The sequence below is a fragment of the Arabidopsis thaliana genome, chromosome 3 (assembly GCF_000001735.4).
Source record: "Arabidopsis thaliana chromosome 3, partial sequence".
NCBI classification, from domain to species: domain Eukaryota; kingdom Viridiplantae; phylum Streptophyta; class Magnoliopsida; order Brassicales; family Brassicaceae; genus Arabidopsis; species Arabidopsis thaliana.
Window position 1 is genome coordinate 17,182,878 of NC_003074.8, and position 14,494 is coordinate 17,197,371.

The 14,494-nt window shown below is 38.9% G+C and overlaps 6 protein-coding genes, 2 long non-coding RNA genes and 1 other non-coding gene across 13 annotated transcripts; 4 read left to right on the plus strand and 5 right to left on the minus strand.

Annotated features, from left to right (window-relative positions):
• The first annotated feature begins 164 nt into the window (after positions 1–164).
• On the plus strand, positions 165–4,082 carry PCL1 (Homeodomain-like superfamily protein). Of its 3 annotated transcripts, NM_001339273.1 has the most exons (3): positions 193–1,244; positions 2,012–2,174; positions 2,309–2,477. In NM_001339273.1, exons 1-2 carry the CDS (start codon positions 371–373, stop codon positions 2,110–2,112), a joined length of 975 nt encoding a protein of 324 aa, NP_001319698.1. In that variant the 5' UTR covers positions 193–370; the 3' UTR covers positions 2,113–2,174; positions 2,309–2,477. The 3 variants fall into 3 exon arrangements, with proteins under 3 accessions (NP_190248.1, NP_001319698.1, NP_001030823.1); NM_001035746.2 differs by having other exon boundaries at positions 213–1,383; positions 2,012–4,082; NM_114531.3 differs by lacking the exons at positions 2,012–2,174; positions 2,309–2,477 and having other exon boundaries at positions 165–2,009.
• AT3G46650 (UDP-Glycosyltransferase superfamily protein) lies at positions 2,576–4,944 on the minus strand. Its single transcript, NM_114532.5, has 3 exons — positions 4,503–4,944; positions 3,713–4,367; positions 2,576–2,903 (listed from the first exon to the last, which is right to left on the minus strand). Exons 1-3 carry the CDS (start codon positions 4,933–4,935, stop codon positions 2,684–2,686), a joined length of 1,308 nt encoding a protein of 435 aa, NP_190249.4. The 5' UTR covers positions 4,936–4,944; the 3' UTR covers positions 2,576–2,683.
• A 1,017-nt stretch (positions 4,945–5,961) lies between these two features.
• Positions 5,962–8,472, plus strand: AT3G46658. 2 transcript variants are annotated; one of them, NR_141647.1, is made up of 3 exons: positions 5,962–6,153; positions 6,426–6,968; positions 7,127–8,472. It is a non-coding gene; the product is annotated as an other RNA (long non-coding RNA). The 2 variants fall into 2 exon arrangements; NR_141646.1 differs by having other exon boundaries at positions 6,426–8,472.
• UGT76E12 (UDP-glucosyl transferase 76E12) lies at positions 6,387–8,290 on the minus strand. Its single transcript, NM_114533.2, has 2 exons — positions 7,490–8,290; positions 6,387–7,409 (listed from the first exon to the last, which is right to left on the minus strand). The coding sequence occupies exons 1-2, from the start codon at positions 7,983–7,985 to the stop codon at positions 6,529–6,531; spliced, it is 1,377 nt and encodes a 458-aa protein (NP_566885.1). The 5' UTR covers positions 7,986–8,290; the 3' UTR covers positions 6,387–6,528.
• A 248-nt stretch (positions 8,473–8,720) lies between the features above and the next one.
• On the minus strand, positions 8,721–9,016 carry AT3G46666 (uncharacterized protein; the record flags this gene model as incomplete). Its single annotated transcript, NM_001125311.1, has 1 exon — positions 8,721–9,016. The coding sequence occupies exon 1, from the start codon at positions 8,973–8,975 to the stop codon at positions 8,721–8,723; it is 255 nt and encodes an 84-aa protein (NP_001118783.1). The 5' UTR covers positions 8,976–9,016.
• On the plus strand, positions 8,791–11,567 carry AT3G46668. Its single transcript, NR_141648.1, has 4 exons — positions 8,791–8,913; positions 9,174–9,247; positions 9,327–9,389; positions 9,502–11,567. It is a non-coding gene; the product is annotated as an other RNA (long non-coding RNA).
• On the minus strand, positions 9,712–11,520 carry UGT76E11 (UDP-glucosyl transferase 76E11). The gene is made up of 2 exons (NM_114534.3): positions 10,873–11,520; positions 9,712–10,795 (listed from the first exon to the last, which is right to left on the minus strand). Exons 1-2 carry the CDS (start codon positions 11,348–11,350, stop codon positions 9,918–9,920), a joined length of 1,356 nt encoding a protein of 451 aa, NP_190251.1. The 5' UTR covers positions 11,351–11,520; the 3' UTR covers positions 9,712–9,917.
• Positions 11,568–11,713: 146 nt separating the features above from the next.
• AT3G00810 lies at positions 11,714–13,155 on the plus strand. Of its 2 annotated transcripts, none has more exons than NR_143869.1 (2): positions 11,714–11,758; positions 12,181–12,382. It is a non-coding gene; the product is annotated as an uncharacterized misc_RNA (transcript). The 2 variants fall into 2 exon arrangements; NR_143870.1 differs by lacking the exon at positions 11,714–11,758 and adding an exon at positions 11,768–11,934 and having other exon boundaries at positions 12,181–13,155.
• Positions 12,441–13,866, minus strand: AT3G46680 (UDP-Glycosyltransferase superfamily protein; the record flags this gene model as incomplete). The annotated part of the gene is made up of 2 exons (NM_114535.1): positions 12,441–13,306; positions 13,383–13,866. 2 exons carry the CDS (start codon positions 13,864–13,866, stop codon positions 12,441–12,443), a joined length of 1,350 nt encoding a protein of 449 aa, NP_190252.1.
• Between the last annotated feature and the right edge of the window lie 628 nt (positions 13,867–14,494).

The window sequence follows — 14,494 nt, forward strand, 5'->3', positions numbered from 1 at the left end:
GGTAATTTCAATTTCAATCACCTAGATCGTAACTATTGATACATAATGTGAACTGATGACGTGTTGAAAAGAGATTGGTTAGGTCGGTTTGAAAAGATATTTAGAAGATCTAAAATATCTAGCTAACTCGTCCACGTTGGAATTAAAATATTGCGCTTTTTCCTGGAAAAGAAAAATATAAAACAAGTGATAATCTTCTCTTTTTCGAAATTGTTTCACTTCTGAAAAAAAAAAAAAAAAAAATTGTTTGCTCATCATCTTCACAAACCAAACTTCTCTTCTTCTCCGATCTCAGATTTGAATTTTTATCGATTTTGAGCTTCGAAGAGCTCAATCTCTAACTGAATTTCGAGAAATTAGAGAGTTTGAAATGGGAGAGGAAGTACAAATGAGCGATTACGATGTTTCCGGCGACGGAGATAGGGTTTCTGAATGGGAGATGGGATTACCAAGCGACGAAGATCTAGCATCTCTTTCTTACTCTCTGATTCCACCGAATTTGGCGATGGCGTTTAGTATCACACCGGAGAGAAGCCGTACGATTCAGGATGTGAATCGTGCATCGGAGACGACGCTCTCGTCGCTACGTGGTGGATCTTCAGGTCCAAATACCTCGTCGTCGAATAATAACGTGGAGGAGGAAGATCGAGTTGGATCTAGCAGTCCTGGATCGGATTCGAAGAAGCAAAAGACATCAAACGGTGATGGAGATGACGGTGGCGGTGTGGATCCGGATTCGGCGATGGCGGCGGAAGAAGGAGATTCAGGAACTGAAGATCTATCTGGGAAAACACTTAAACGACCGCGTTTAGTGTGGACACCGCAGCTACACAAGAGATTCGTTGACGTTGTAGCTCACTTAGGGATCAAAAACGCTGTTCCGAAGACGATTATGCAGCTGATGAACGTTGAAGGATTAACTCGTGAGAACGTTGCGTCTCATCTTCAAAAGTATAGGCTTTACCTCAAAAGGATGCAGGGATTGACTAATGAAGGTCCCTCTGCTTCGGATAAGCTCTTCTCTTCAACACCTGTTCCTCCACAGAGCTTCCAAGATATCGGTGGCGGTGGCGGTAGCAGCGGTAATGTTGGAGTGCCGATTCCGGGGGCGTATGGAACGCAACAGATGATGCAGATGCCAGTTTATGCACATCATATGGGTATGCAAGGATATCATCATCAAAATCATAATCATGATCCTTATCATCAGAATCATCGTCATCATCATGGAGCTGGTGGAAATGGTGCGTTTGAGTCAAATCCTTATATGATGCAGCAGAATAAGTTTGGATCCATGGCTTCTTATCCTTCTGTTGGAGGTGGAAGCGCAAATGAGAATTAAAAAGAGTCTATAGATGGATTCAATGGGGGAGGAAGAGATAGGTGAGCTTGTTATTGCTCGTGGAACTGATAATTATTGTCAAGTTTCTGTTTTTTTAAGTACAGTACAGTTATAATTCTTACTCGATTTGATCGAAATTTTCATCAAGTTTCTGTCTTTTACTATAAATGGTATACAATAAAGTCTTAATAATCACTTGTTTGGTGATGTTGACAGAGTTAATATAATCAACTAAGTTGAATTTGATTTTGAGATTCTTGTGCTATGTTGAAATGTTATTGAGAATTAAGTATCAAAATTGCTCTCATGTGACTTGAGACTTAATGTAATCCAGATCATGTTTGATTCATCTTCGGAATTATATGGTGGTTTTGAAAACCATGTGTTTAATTTTCTCTTCGGGACTAGGTAACTAACACTGTGAGTTATGTCAAATCCAAGAGAGCATATGTGTCATGTGGCTCGACATTTTCTTGTGTACTCTTTTTGCAGAAGTGATAGTGTCATGTTATTTTGGTTTTGGTTTCCTCATTGGGAAAGTCTTGTGATGTTTTTTGATCTAGACAAGATATTACCTGTGCAAGCTTTTAGGTAGAATGAGCAGTTTCTCTTTTATGTTTGGGTTCTGCATCTTTTGCAGGTCTTGATCATATTTGATTGTTGTTACAGGTTCTTGGTGTCTACAAAATTTCTTATCTTTTGCGGAGTTTTCCACCGCAAAGTCCCAAATTGCATCTGTTCAGGAGAGGATCATACAAAGTATCATGTAGAAGCTAAACCAAGAGAAGACTGCAGACAAATTTCATATACTCATTTTTCTATCTTGTAAGAGGTAAGTCCCTTTGTTTTATTTGTCTGCAGACTTCTTAAAGTGGTAATCAAGAGAGTGAATTGTTTATTTCTGTGAGAGATGGCGTCAGACACAAACTTTATTTTAAAAATTTATAAACCAATCAAATGTTTCAGAAGAAGCCATTTTAATACAATCAAGTATTCCTCATATGATGACCTTACGAGTGATTGGAGAGCCACATACCAATGAACGTCCAACAAAAGGAAGAAAGTGACATTTTAACAAAAGCAAAAGTCTTTCCAATGTTTCTTGCTGACATAGGTTTCAGCCACTTAGGGTTCTACTTTGAGATTTAGATAATAATTTCAAGACCTTTTCATCTCCAATATATGTTCATAATTTTCATTAATATATGATTGTTTCTCTGCACATCATACATTCAGTGACAACCTTATCTTCAGACCTTGATTATCTTATTTAATAGTAGCGAGATTCTTCTAGAATAGAAAAGTACATAGATTTCTTAACATCCACACAAGTAATTGTCTTCATAGAGTCATCATGAAGTGTTCAAACTCCTTTAGCGAGTTGTGTAAAGAACCTCCACCTCTAACAGAGGCTCTCAGCTCCTCCTTCAAAGTGACGGCTCTCTTTCTCATTTCCTCTCCTTCTTCGAAAACCGTTAACCTCTTCACAGCTCTCTCGACCGCTCCTCTTTCTAGATCACCCTCCACTTGAATCCCAATTTTCCAAACACACTCCAAGTACCTTGCGTTCACCCGAAAATGGCCTGCAAATCACCGGAACTCCTTCGCTGATCATGTTTTCTAGTATCGAGTTGCATCCTTTATGGCTCCAAAACGCCCCTATTGCAGGATGAGCAAGTACTTCCTTCTGTGGAGCCCTTTTCACAATGTAGTTGATACATATGTTTTCTACTTGTTTATAGGGCGGAAGCTACTGTTACTAAGAAACCTGCTTTTCCTCCATTTCCAAAACCTACAAGAAAACTAATAAGTAGCTCTCTAAGCTCCGGGCTTATAGATTACTCTGCTTCTCATCTTCTTTGAACGTTTTATATATATAAATATCAGATTCTCGCTTGTGGACACTAATTCATCCGTATAATGTTTTGTTAGCTCTCTTTGCGCACATGTGAAGCATGTGGTCGATGGTGTACGCAAGTAGTTACATCTCTTTATTTTGTTAGAGAGAGTAGTAATCAAAGACAAAAGAAAAGATGTTTATTGTGATGCAACAATTCTATATTGAGCAAACTGCCAAGAGTGATACAAAAGAAACCACACTTTGCAAATTTTGCAACAATTCAATTAATATTACATGAAGTTCAACATCTTTGCTTTGTCTTCAAGTAATTGACAATATCTTCCAATGCGTTGTATGAGGCGCCTCCACTACTGACAGAGGCTTTGATCTTCTCTTTCAGAACAAGGGCTCTCTCTCGCATCCCCGCACCTTCGTCATCCACGATCAACCTCTTCACAGCTCTCTCAACCTCTCCTCTATCCACTTTACCTTCCACCTGAAACCCTATTCTCCAAACACTTTCTATATACATTGCATTCAACTTTTGCTCGCCATGAAAGGGCTTGCAAATCATTGGAACTCCTTCTCCAATGCTCTCGAGTATTGAGTTCCATCCACAGTGGCTCCAGAAGCCTCCCACTGCAGGATGTCCAAGTACTTCTATCTGCGGTGCTCGTTTCACAATGTATCCTCTTTCAGAGACCATTTTATTGACATCCTCTGGCAATGACTCTATTCCGTTAGTGCCAAGGATAGAACCCGCTCGGATAACCCATAGAAATGGTTGGTTGCTATTACACAACCCCCAAGACATCTCCAAAACTTCCTTGGTTTCCATTTGACCAAGTGTTCCTATGCTTATGTATATCACTGACTTTGGTTTCTGCTTGTTCAGCCATTCAATGCAGCTCCTGTCCTCTTCAAGTAAACTAGAAGGTGATGAATCTGTCATGTGAAGAGGGCCTAATGGATACACAGAAATTCCTACTTTTTGTTCCAGCCATGACAGAGACGAGCTCTCTAGACAGCTCACCGTGTTGATGATAACAGCTGAAGCTGTTCTTTTGTTGGCTACTTCCCTACAGAGCTCAAAAAATCGATCTAGTGGCCCCATTCCTGAAGTCGGTAGGTCTTTGTATCGTAATGGATACAAATTTTCCACCACCTTGTCTTGCATATCAGGATCTGCAAAGTTGAAAAAAACAAATACCAAGGTTAAGTTAAAAGAGTGATCATTTCAAGATTGGTTATTAAGCTTGTTTTGGTTACCTTCCATGTCAAGCAAGAACTTGTCTGCATTGAGTTAGCTAATTACACAACGTGAAACGTAATTTGCAGCACTTTGAGTGCTGAATATGACACTAGGAATGCTGAACTCCTTAGCTGCAGCTCCACAGAAGTACATGTACTCGTCGTAAATGATACATGCAATATCATTGCCTTGTTGTAGCAACAACTGACTTATACAGTCCTTGAAGCTTGCCTCGCTTGTTTTGTTGAGCGTTATCATAGACTCGATTCCTCCGAGTTTCTCGAATTCAGACTCTGGTAAGCTTTCTTTTATGGTGACAAACTGAAAACCAGGGAAGTGTTGAGAAGAAGAGCTTACTTGATTGAAATGTCCCTCAACAACTGTAATTGAGAAGCCCTTCGAGTTAAGTACTTTCCCAAGTTGCATCAGTGGAGTTACATGACCTTGTGCTGGAATTGGAACTAACACTATCCTTCTCTTTGCTTCCATTTTCTTCTCCATTGCTTAATCTCTCTCTCTTTCTCTCCTTTCATCTCGAAACATCTCTTATTAACAGACCCAAAATTATTATTTAAATCCCATTTCTTTGTTTTATGTGACATTTGGTAGTAGGAAGAAAGTGACAGTAACTTCAATAAAAACGTGTTTCTTGTAGCTGGTTTGTTTTTTTATCTCACATATATAAGAGTTGGGATTATACTTGTAGTCTCCAAATATAACAAATTTCTTCAAAAGTGGTTTTCCAATCTTGGTTATTGCATCAAAGTCCAAAGAGTTGGTATTGACTTACTATAGATTTCCTTCAAAAGTTGCAACACGTATGATTCTCCATCTTGGTGAAATTATTGCATCAAAGGGTTGGTATACGATTTAAGAATCATAGTTTTATGTACAACGTAGTATCGTTCATTTTCGCTTGCTAATGAGAAATATATATGGTCGAGAAGAAAGTGACATTAACTCAAATAACACTCAAAGAAAAACTTGTTTCTCTGTTTGTTTTGTATTGGCTCACATAAGAGTTGGTAATTTTAGCTACATTAGGTAGGTTTTGTTTTGAGATTTAGATAATAATTAATATGTGAAGAGGCTTTACTTTGTAGTCTCCAAACACAAAAGATTCCTGATAAGTGGCTACATGAATGATTGTTCTTCTCCACGTAGAAAATCTAGAAGATATCATGCTAGTGTGGTTCTTCAGCAAAAGAAAATGCTAGTGTTGTTGTTTCTGATACCAATTGTTGGATCGGTTACATATGAAAGTTAAGTCAGAATTTGATATTGGTTTGATGGATCAGTTAAATCAGAGAACAGCGATCAAGTTAATAGAGAAAATCATCGAATTTGGGACTGTTTATGTTTATTATATCTTTGTATACAAATAAATATTCCTAAGCAATTGTGTTTGTGACTTTGTTCATTAGCTAATGAACTTTTCAACTGAATGAAGAGAAACTGACATTTCCAATTCGAACCGGAAGACACGCGCTGGTTAATCTAAACTGGAAATCCGAAGAAACGGTTTAATAAAAACCGGGACATTCAGTTAGAGAAATCTATTGTATTGGTTTTTTTCTCTTCGTCTTCCTCCAAGATCCCTCCTTTATCGGTTTTCAGCTAACCAGACTCAGATGCGGCAGTTTGCGGTGGTTTTGTATCGTCGTAGCAAAATTAAGCCGGAGAGAATCTCAGTCAAAGACTCCGAAAGAGATAAAAGAGGTAACTTTATAGTTTTTGATGAAGTCAAATCAATCAAAGTCGGAGCTAATTTTGAAATTTCTCGGAGTTGCAACTTCATGATCATACATATATAACATGTAAATTCATGGATTAATTCTCATGTTGATGTATGTAAGATTCATTTTCTGAAACTAAGTAGTAGAAATGTTTCTCATTGTGACAATTTGCATAGTAATTAGAGAGAATCTGCAGTGTAGCTGTGTTTAGGTTTTGCGGTAAAGTATTAATTTTTATAGTTTGTTATTCTGCAGGTGAGTTTTTAAGTGATGTTCAGATAAACTCTATGCAAACAAACTTGGAATGGTTGAAAAAGGAATCTTGATGCTTTGTGTGTTTTAGTAGACACAACTGTCTTCATAGAGTCCTTATGAAGTGTACAAACTCTTCTAGCGAGTTGTGTGAAGAGCCTCCACTTTTAACAGAGGCTCTAAGTTGCTCTTTTAAACTGAAAGCTCTCTTCCTCATCTCCTCTCCTTCTTCGTCAACCATTAACCTCTTCACAGCTCTCTCGACCACTCCTCTGTCTAGCTCACCCTCCACTTGAATCCCAATTTTCCATACACACTCCAAGTATCTAGCGTTCACCTTTTGATCACCCGAAAATGGCCTGCAGATCATTGGAACTCCTTGGCCGATGCTTTCTAGTGTCGAGTTCCATCCACAATGGCTCCAAAACCCTCCTACTGCAGGATGAGAAAGTACTTCCTTCTGTGGAGCCCATTTCACAATGTAACCTCGGTCCAAAACCATCTTACTAAACTCTTCAGGCATGGACTCTATCCACTCGGAACCAGGTATTGACCCTGGTCGGATCACCCATAAGAAGTGTTGGTTGCTAGCAGCCAATCCTGACGCGACTTCCATTATCTCGTTGATTTCCATTAAAGCTATGCTTCCCATGCTTATGTATATCACCGAGTTTACCTTTTGTTTGTTCAACCATTCGATGCAGCTCTTGTTCTCTTCAAGCAGACTTGTAGGAGCTGAGGCCACCATGTGAAGAGGGCCTATAGGATACACTGGAATTTGTAGCTGTTGTTGTTGCAGAAAAGACAGAGATGAGCTCTCTAGACAGCTCGCAGTGTTGATTATCACCGAGGAAGCTGTCCGTTTGTCAACTGTATTCCTATACACCTCCATTATGCTCTCTAATGATGCAAACCGTGAAACTGGAAAGTCTTTATATCTCAAGGGATAAAACTCCGGAACTAGCTCTTCTTGTTGTCCTTTAGTTTCTGCAAAAAAGGTCAAAAACAATGCTGTTTCAATCTTATAGCCACTCGCGGAAACCACGAAACAGAGAGTTTTAGAGTACCTTTCAAGGGAGCTTGGACATTGTTTGCATATAGTTTGTCAAATACAGAGCGGCAAGCGAAAGCCGTGGCACTTGTTGTGCTGAAAATGATGTTTGGAAGCTTACACTCTTTGGCTGCAGCTTCAGCAAAGTACATGAACTCATCGTAGATGACACATGAGATCTCATTACTTTGTTGCAGCACCAACTGACCCAAACAGTCCTTGAAGCTCACCTTACACTCTTTGTTGAGCTTAAACAGAAACTGTATTGGTCCGAGATTCTTGAAATCAGACTCTGGTAAGCTTTCTGGAATGGTGACGAACTGAAAATCATGAGTGAAGTCATCTGAAGGGCTAAAGTAATTGAACTTAGTCTGAACAACTGTGATCGAGAAACCCTTTAAGTGAAGGGTTTTGGCAAGTTGCATCATTGGAGATATATGTCCTTGTGCTGGAAATGGAACCAACACTACGCTTCTCCTTGCAGGCTTTTCCTCCATTCCCAAAACCTGCATGAACTACTAATTAAAAGTATCCTGCTCAGCTTCGTGGTTCGCGGTTTCGATCACTTCGGTAACCGATATATAAAGTATCTGACTCTCGAACGTTTTGTTGGCTCTCTTCGTCACAACATGTGAATCATGTGGTGGATGGTGTTACATTTCTTTATCTTGTTAGAGAGTGGTAACCAAAGAAAAGCAAAAATGCTATTGTCTTCTTGGTTCTCTTGCCGCATTTCGCTTCATGTCAAAAGAGGCTTCAAACAGAAAAAATTGTCTTTTTCTGGTGCAGCAATCTATATTGAGAAACGTGCCAAAGGAGATAAACTCGTGTTTGATTTGAATTGCATCATATTTGCATTACAAAATAGAACACGTACACTTTACTCTCTAAGTTTGGCATGTTCCATACAATTCAATGATAGGAATATCAGGTTCTCACACTTGTGTACATTGATTCATTCATGTTGCGTTTTGTCCCTAACAGTTTAGTTATTGCGTGGTGAAATGATGGAGTTGGATCTTGTCACAATTTCAAATGAATGAAGAAACTGACATTTCCATTATACCGATTCTGAAAATGATAAACACTAATTTGTTGTCACTACAACTTTAACGTCTCTAACGAGCATTTCATCGAACACCATCTACTAAAAAAGGCGATCCTTTTGATCTTGACCGTTGGTCATGATGAAAACCAGACGACACGCACGCGCTGGTTAATATGAACCGGGAGTCTGAGAAGTGGTTTTAGAAAAACCGGGACATTCGGTTCAAGAAATCTCCTCGTCTTCCTCCTCCAAAACAAAATGTCAAAATCCCTCCTTTATCGGTTTTTACACTAACCAGACCCACCTGCGACAATTTTCTGTGGTTTTCGACCGTCGCAGCAAGAACGAGCCGGAGTGAATCTCCGTCAACGACTCCGCCAGAAGTAAAAGAGGTAACTTTGTAGTTTTTGATCTTTCTTGGAATTGGAACTTCGTCATCATACATATATAACATGTAAATTCATGAATTAGTGCTTAAGTTATATGTTTATGTATGTAATATCCCAAAGGCTCTGTCTTTAACCAAGAGTCATTGCATATTCAATTTGAGTTCCATGGTTGCAGGAACTGTGTTGTCGTCTATCATTGTACTTAGATTTGATGTTTTCATATAATGTAACAATGTGAACATGATGATATTTTGATTCTGTAGTGAAGATGGAATCATGGATTTGAGATATGGATAAACCAATTTACCGCTTAGAGATTCTGGTCTTCTTCTCATTGGTAAGCACCTGGAGCTCCTCTGCAATTTCCATTTGTTTACTTTTGTTCACAACAATGATCTTTTAACTCCACAATTCAGAAAAAGAGTGCATGGCTTGTAAGCAAGATGGGAAGACTTACCGTAGGAGTGTAGTATGAGCCGGTATGTGAATTAGTACATTGTTTAATTTACATTAGTTAGATCTTACTCTAAACATTATGTGGTTGGGAGAAAGTGAGCATCAAAAATGACCATTTGAAATTTTCTGTTACAGCAAAGATACTGTAAAGTACAGAGATTTTTCGAGAGGAGATTCCTCACTATCTTCTGCAATGGCATGGCAAAGTTCTGGCAAGTTGTGATTCGGGGAAGATGGTTGATTTGGCAACAGATTTCAAAGCATATTAAAGAAGTGAGTTGATCCATTTCTTTTGTTCTTTTATGTTTATATATCTTATTAGTTTCTAGAGTTAGACAAGACGTTATGGTCATTTTTCTGGTAATGAGATTTATGGTGATTCAAGTTGTTGATGTTAGCGAACACAATGAAATGGCTTTGTTCATTCATTTATCCAAATACATCTTGGCATCACTTAGATATTTTAGGATATGATACTTTCTCTAAAAACAACTTGGAATAGTTGAAAGAGGAATCTTGAAGTTTTGGTGTTTTAGTAAAGACAAAAGTCTTCATAGAGTCCTCATGTAGTGTACAAACTCCTCTAGCGAGTTGTGTGAAGAACCTCCACTTATAACAGAGGCTCTAAGTTGCTCTTTCAAACTGATAGCTCTCTTCCTCATCCCCTCCCCTTCTTCCTCCACCATTAACCTCCTCACAGCTCTCTCGACCGCTCCTCTGTCTAGATCACCCTCAACTTGAATCCCAATTTTCCATACACACTCCAAGTATCTCGCATTCACCATTTGATCACTGGAAAACGGCTTGCAAATCATTGGAACTCCTTCCCCGATGCTCTCTAGTGTCGAGTTCCATCCGCAATGGCTCCAAAATCCTCCTACTGCAGGATGAGAAAGTACTTCCTTCTGTGGAGCCCATTTCACAATGTAACCTCGACCCGAAATTATCTTACTAAACTCCTTAGGCAAGTTCTCTATCCATTCCGAACCACGTACTGACCCTGGCCGAATGACCCACAAGAACTGTTGCTTGCTACTATCCAATCCCAAAGCAGTTTCTATCACCTCATTGATTTCCATCAAAGCTAAGCTTCCCAAGCTTACGAATATCACAGAGTTTTTCTTTTGTTTGTTCAACCATTCAATACAGCTCTTGTTCTCTTCAAGAAGACTCGTAGAAGCTGATGCCACCAGGTGAAGAGGGCCTATAGGATAAACTGGAATTTGTAGCTGTTGCTGCAGACGAGACAGAGATGAGCTCTCTAGACAGCTCGCTGTGTTGATTATCACCGAGGAAGCTGTCCGTTTGTCAACTGTATTCCTATACAGCTCCATCATGCTTTCTAATGATGCCCAATGTGAAACCGGAAAGTCTTTGCATCTCAGGGGATGAAACTCTGGCACTAGCTCGTTTTGTTGTCCTTTGGGTTCTGCAAAAAGGTCAAGAACCATGCTGTTACAGATTATAGAAACCAGCAAGAATAGAAGACAGAGAATTCAAGAGTACCTTTCAAGGGAGTCAGGATACTGTTTGCATAAAGTTTGTCGAATGCAGAGCGGCAAACAAAAGCCGTGGCACTTGTGGTGCTGAAAATGACGTTTGGAAGCTTAAACTCTTTGGCTGCAGCTTCAGCAAAGTACATGAACTCGTCGTAGACAACACAGGCTATCTCATTACCTTGTTGCAGCAACAACTGACCCAAACAGTCTTTGAAGCTCACCTGACACTCTTTGTTGAGCTTATGCAGAAACTCTATTGGCCCGAGATCCTCAAAATCAGACTCTGGTAAGCTTTCTGGAATGGTGACAAACTGAAAATCAGTGAAGTCATCTGAAGGGCTAAAGTAATTGAACTTTGTCTGAGCGATTGTGATTGAGAAACCCTTCAAGTGAAGTGTTTTTGCAAGTTGCATTATTGGAGAGATATGTCCTTGAGCTGGAACTGCAACCAACACTACTCTTCTGCCCGCCGGCTTTTCCTCCATTTCGAAAATTTACAAGAACTGCTCTGCCTCGTGCTTTCCGAATTTGGTCCTCCAATTTCTTTTCTTCCCTGTGACCGATCTATGAGAATATTAAAATGAGTATGTTTCTGAGATAAATATCAGATTCTCAGACTTGTGGACATTGTTTCATCTGTATTTCGTTTTTCTTGGCTCTCTTTACTTATTGACATTGGTATATCTCTCTATCTTGATAACCAAAAAAAAAAAAGCAAAGATGGTTTTGTCTTCTTGGTTCTTTTGCCGACTTTGGCTTCATATCAAAAGATGGTCCATACCAAAAAAATTGTCTTTTTCTGCTGCATCAATTCTATCCTGAGTAAAATGCCAAAAGAGATAATCGTATTTGATTTTGATTTTCATAAACCAAACACCTACTCTGTAAATCAGGTCAGTATAATTATACATAGCACAATTTATTAGTCTGTTAGTGAGTTTCTAAGGGATGTTCAAATAGCAATCAGTAGATGCAAACCTCTATCTTCTTTATATTCAAAGATTTAGTATAACTCATTTTTAAGAAGCAATAATCTTTCCAACAAATGCTTAGGAAGAGCATTTGAGAAGTAAGAATGAATACCATCTGCTGTATTGCTGTGTTATTATTCTCTGCTATATGTTTGTCAACATTTGAGACTTAATTCTGTATTTATACCGTATTTTTATGTTCAAATAGCAATAGCACATGCAACCTTTGGATATATCTTCTTTATACTCATAGATTCCTTTGCTATTTAGATCGTGCTCTCATAAAGCGCGAGAAATTTGTGTTTGTGAATCCTTTTGCTAAAACTGTATTTCGGTGTTGACAGGGGATTTCTTCAAACATATTCAAGAACTGGGAAGCTTGTGCCTCTACACTATGAAAGCCTCTACACTATGAAAGGCAAAGAGTCTTTGGGAGGAGTTAGTGGTAAGCCTCGAAATTCTAATCTTTTTAAAATTTTCCTTTGGCATGATGCTCCAAACGGGTCTATAAATTATAAAATCGAACATTGTAAACTTTGTAGGGTCAATAAAAATCAATGTTCTTTTATGATACATGAAGTTCATTATGTTCTTTTAAGAACTGCTACATGAGGTTAACGATCTCCTCCAATGCGTTGTATGAGGAGCCTCCATTTCTTACAGAGGCTTTGAGATTCTCTTTTAAAACAAGGGCTCTCTCTCTCATGTCTGCACCTTCTTCATCCACTATCAACCTCTTCACAGCTCTCTCGACCCCTCCCCTCTCTACCTTACCTTGCACCTGAAACCCTATTCTCCAAATACTCTCTAAACACAGTGCGTTTAACTTTTGCTCGCCATGAAAGGGCCTGCATATCATTGGAACTCCTTCCACAATGCTTTCAAGCGTTGAGTTCCATCCACAGTGGCTCCAGAATCCTCCCACTGCAGGATGTCCAAGTACTTCTATCTGTGGTGCCCATTTCACAATATACCCTCTTTCGGAGACCATCTTAATGACTTCCTCTGGCAGTGACTCTATCCATTCGGAGCCTGCGATAGAGCCAGGCCGAATGACCCATAAGAAAGGCTGGTTGCTATTAAATAAACCCCGAGCCATCTCTAACACTTCTTTGGTTTCCATTTGAACTACGCTCCCCAAGCTTATGTAAACGACTGACCTCGGTTTTTGCTTGTTCAACCATTCAACGCAGCTCCTGTCCTCTTCCAGTAAACTAGAAGCTGCTGAAACTGTAATGTGAAGAGGGCCTAATGCGTACACCGGAATCCCGAGTTCATGTTGCAGACGTTTCAGAGACGAGCTCTCTAGACATCTCACTGTGTTGATGATAACAGCGGAAGCTGTTCTTTTGTTGACTATTTCCCTACAGAGCTCAAATAATCGATCTAGTGGCCCAACTCCTGAAGTTGGTAGGTCTTTGTATCTTAATGGATGCAAATTTTCCACCAACGTTTCCTGCACTTCAGGATCTAAAAAGCCAAAACAAAATGACGTATTAGTGAAACGAATGGTTTCAAGATAGGTTATTAAGCTGGTTTTAGGCACCTTCCATGTCCACCAAGAACTTCTCGGCACTGAGTTTTCTTAAAACGCAACGGGAAACTTGATTAGTAGCACTTTGTGTGCTGAATATTACACTAGGAAGGTTGAACTCCTTAGCTGCAGCTCCACAGAAGTACATATACTCGTCGTAGATGATACATGCTATATCATTGCCTTGTTGCAGCAACGACTGCCTTATACAGTCCTTGAAGCTTGCCTCACTGGTTTTGTTGATCTCGAATAAAAACTCGACCGGTCCGAGTCTCTCGAGCACAGACTCTGGCAAGCTCTCTGTATCTGGTATGGTTACAAATTGAAAACCAGGAAAGTTTTGAGATGAGCTTACTTTATTGAACTGTCCTTCAACAACAGTAATAGAGAAGCCCTTCATGTTTAGGGCTGTGCCAAGCTGCATCATTGGAGTTACATGTCTTTGTGCTGGAACCGGAACTAACACTATCCTTTTCTTCTCTTCCATTTTCTCCATTGCTTAAGCTCTATCTCTCTATATATATATTACTCTCTCGACTCTCGTGTTCCTTGTGTGACAACTAGTCTTTCTGAATGAAGTAATAAAGTGGAAACACTCCAAGAAAAGTGTGTTTCTCTTTTGTCTCATATAAGAGTTGGTGGTTTTAACCACGTTGGGTAGGTTTTGTCTTGAGGCTTTTTACTTGTAGTCTCCATATATAATAAATTTTCTTCAAAAGTTTGGGTTGCATGTTGAATAATATTTTTGGTTGCCACTTTGACCAAAAAACTTACCAAAAATGTCACTTGACCAAAAGTTTTGGTTGCCACTTTGACCAATAAACTTACCAATAATGCCATAAATTTTTATTTTTTTCCAAACTGTCATAATTTTGAATTAATGTGGTTTGAACTGACAAAAATGCTCCTATACTAAACAAGTGGGAAAATGATAGACAAAGTTATCTAAAAATTGTAGTCTACTAAACAATTTTGTAGTCTACTAAAGATTTTGAATCGACATTTAAAAAAAAAAATTGATACTCCCTCTGTTTCTATATAAATGTAGTTTAAGGGTTTTTATTTATTTAATACCATTTAACTAATTATATTTAATTATATATTTTTTTATTGGTTGAATTGGT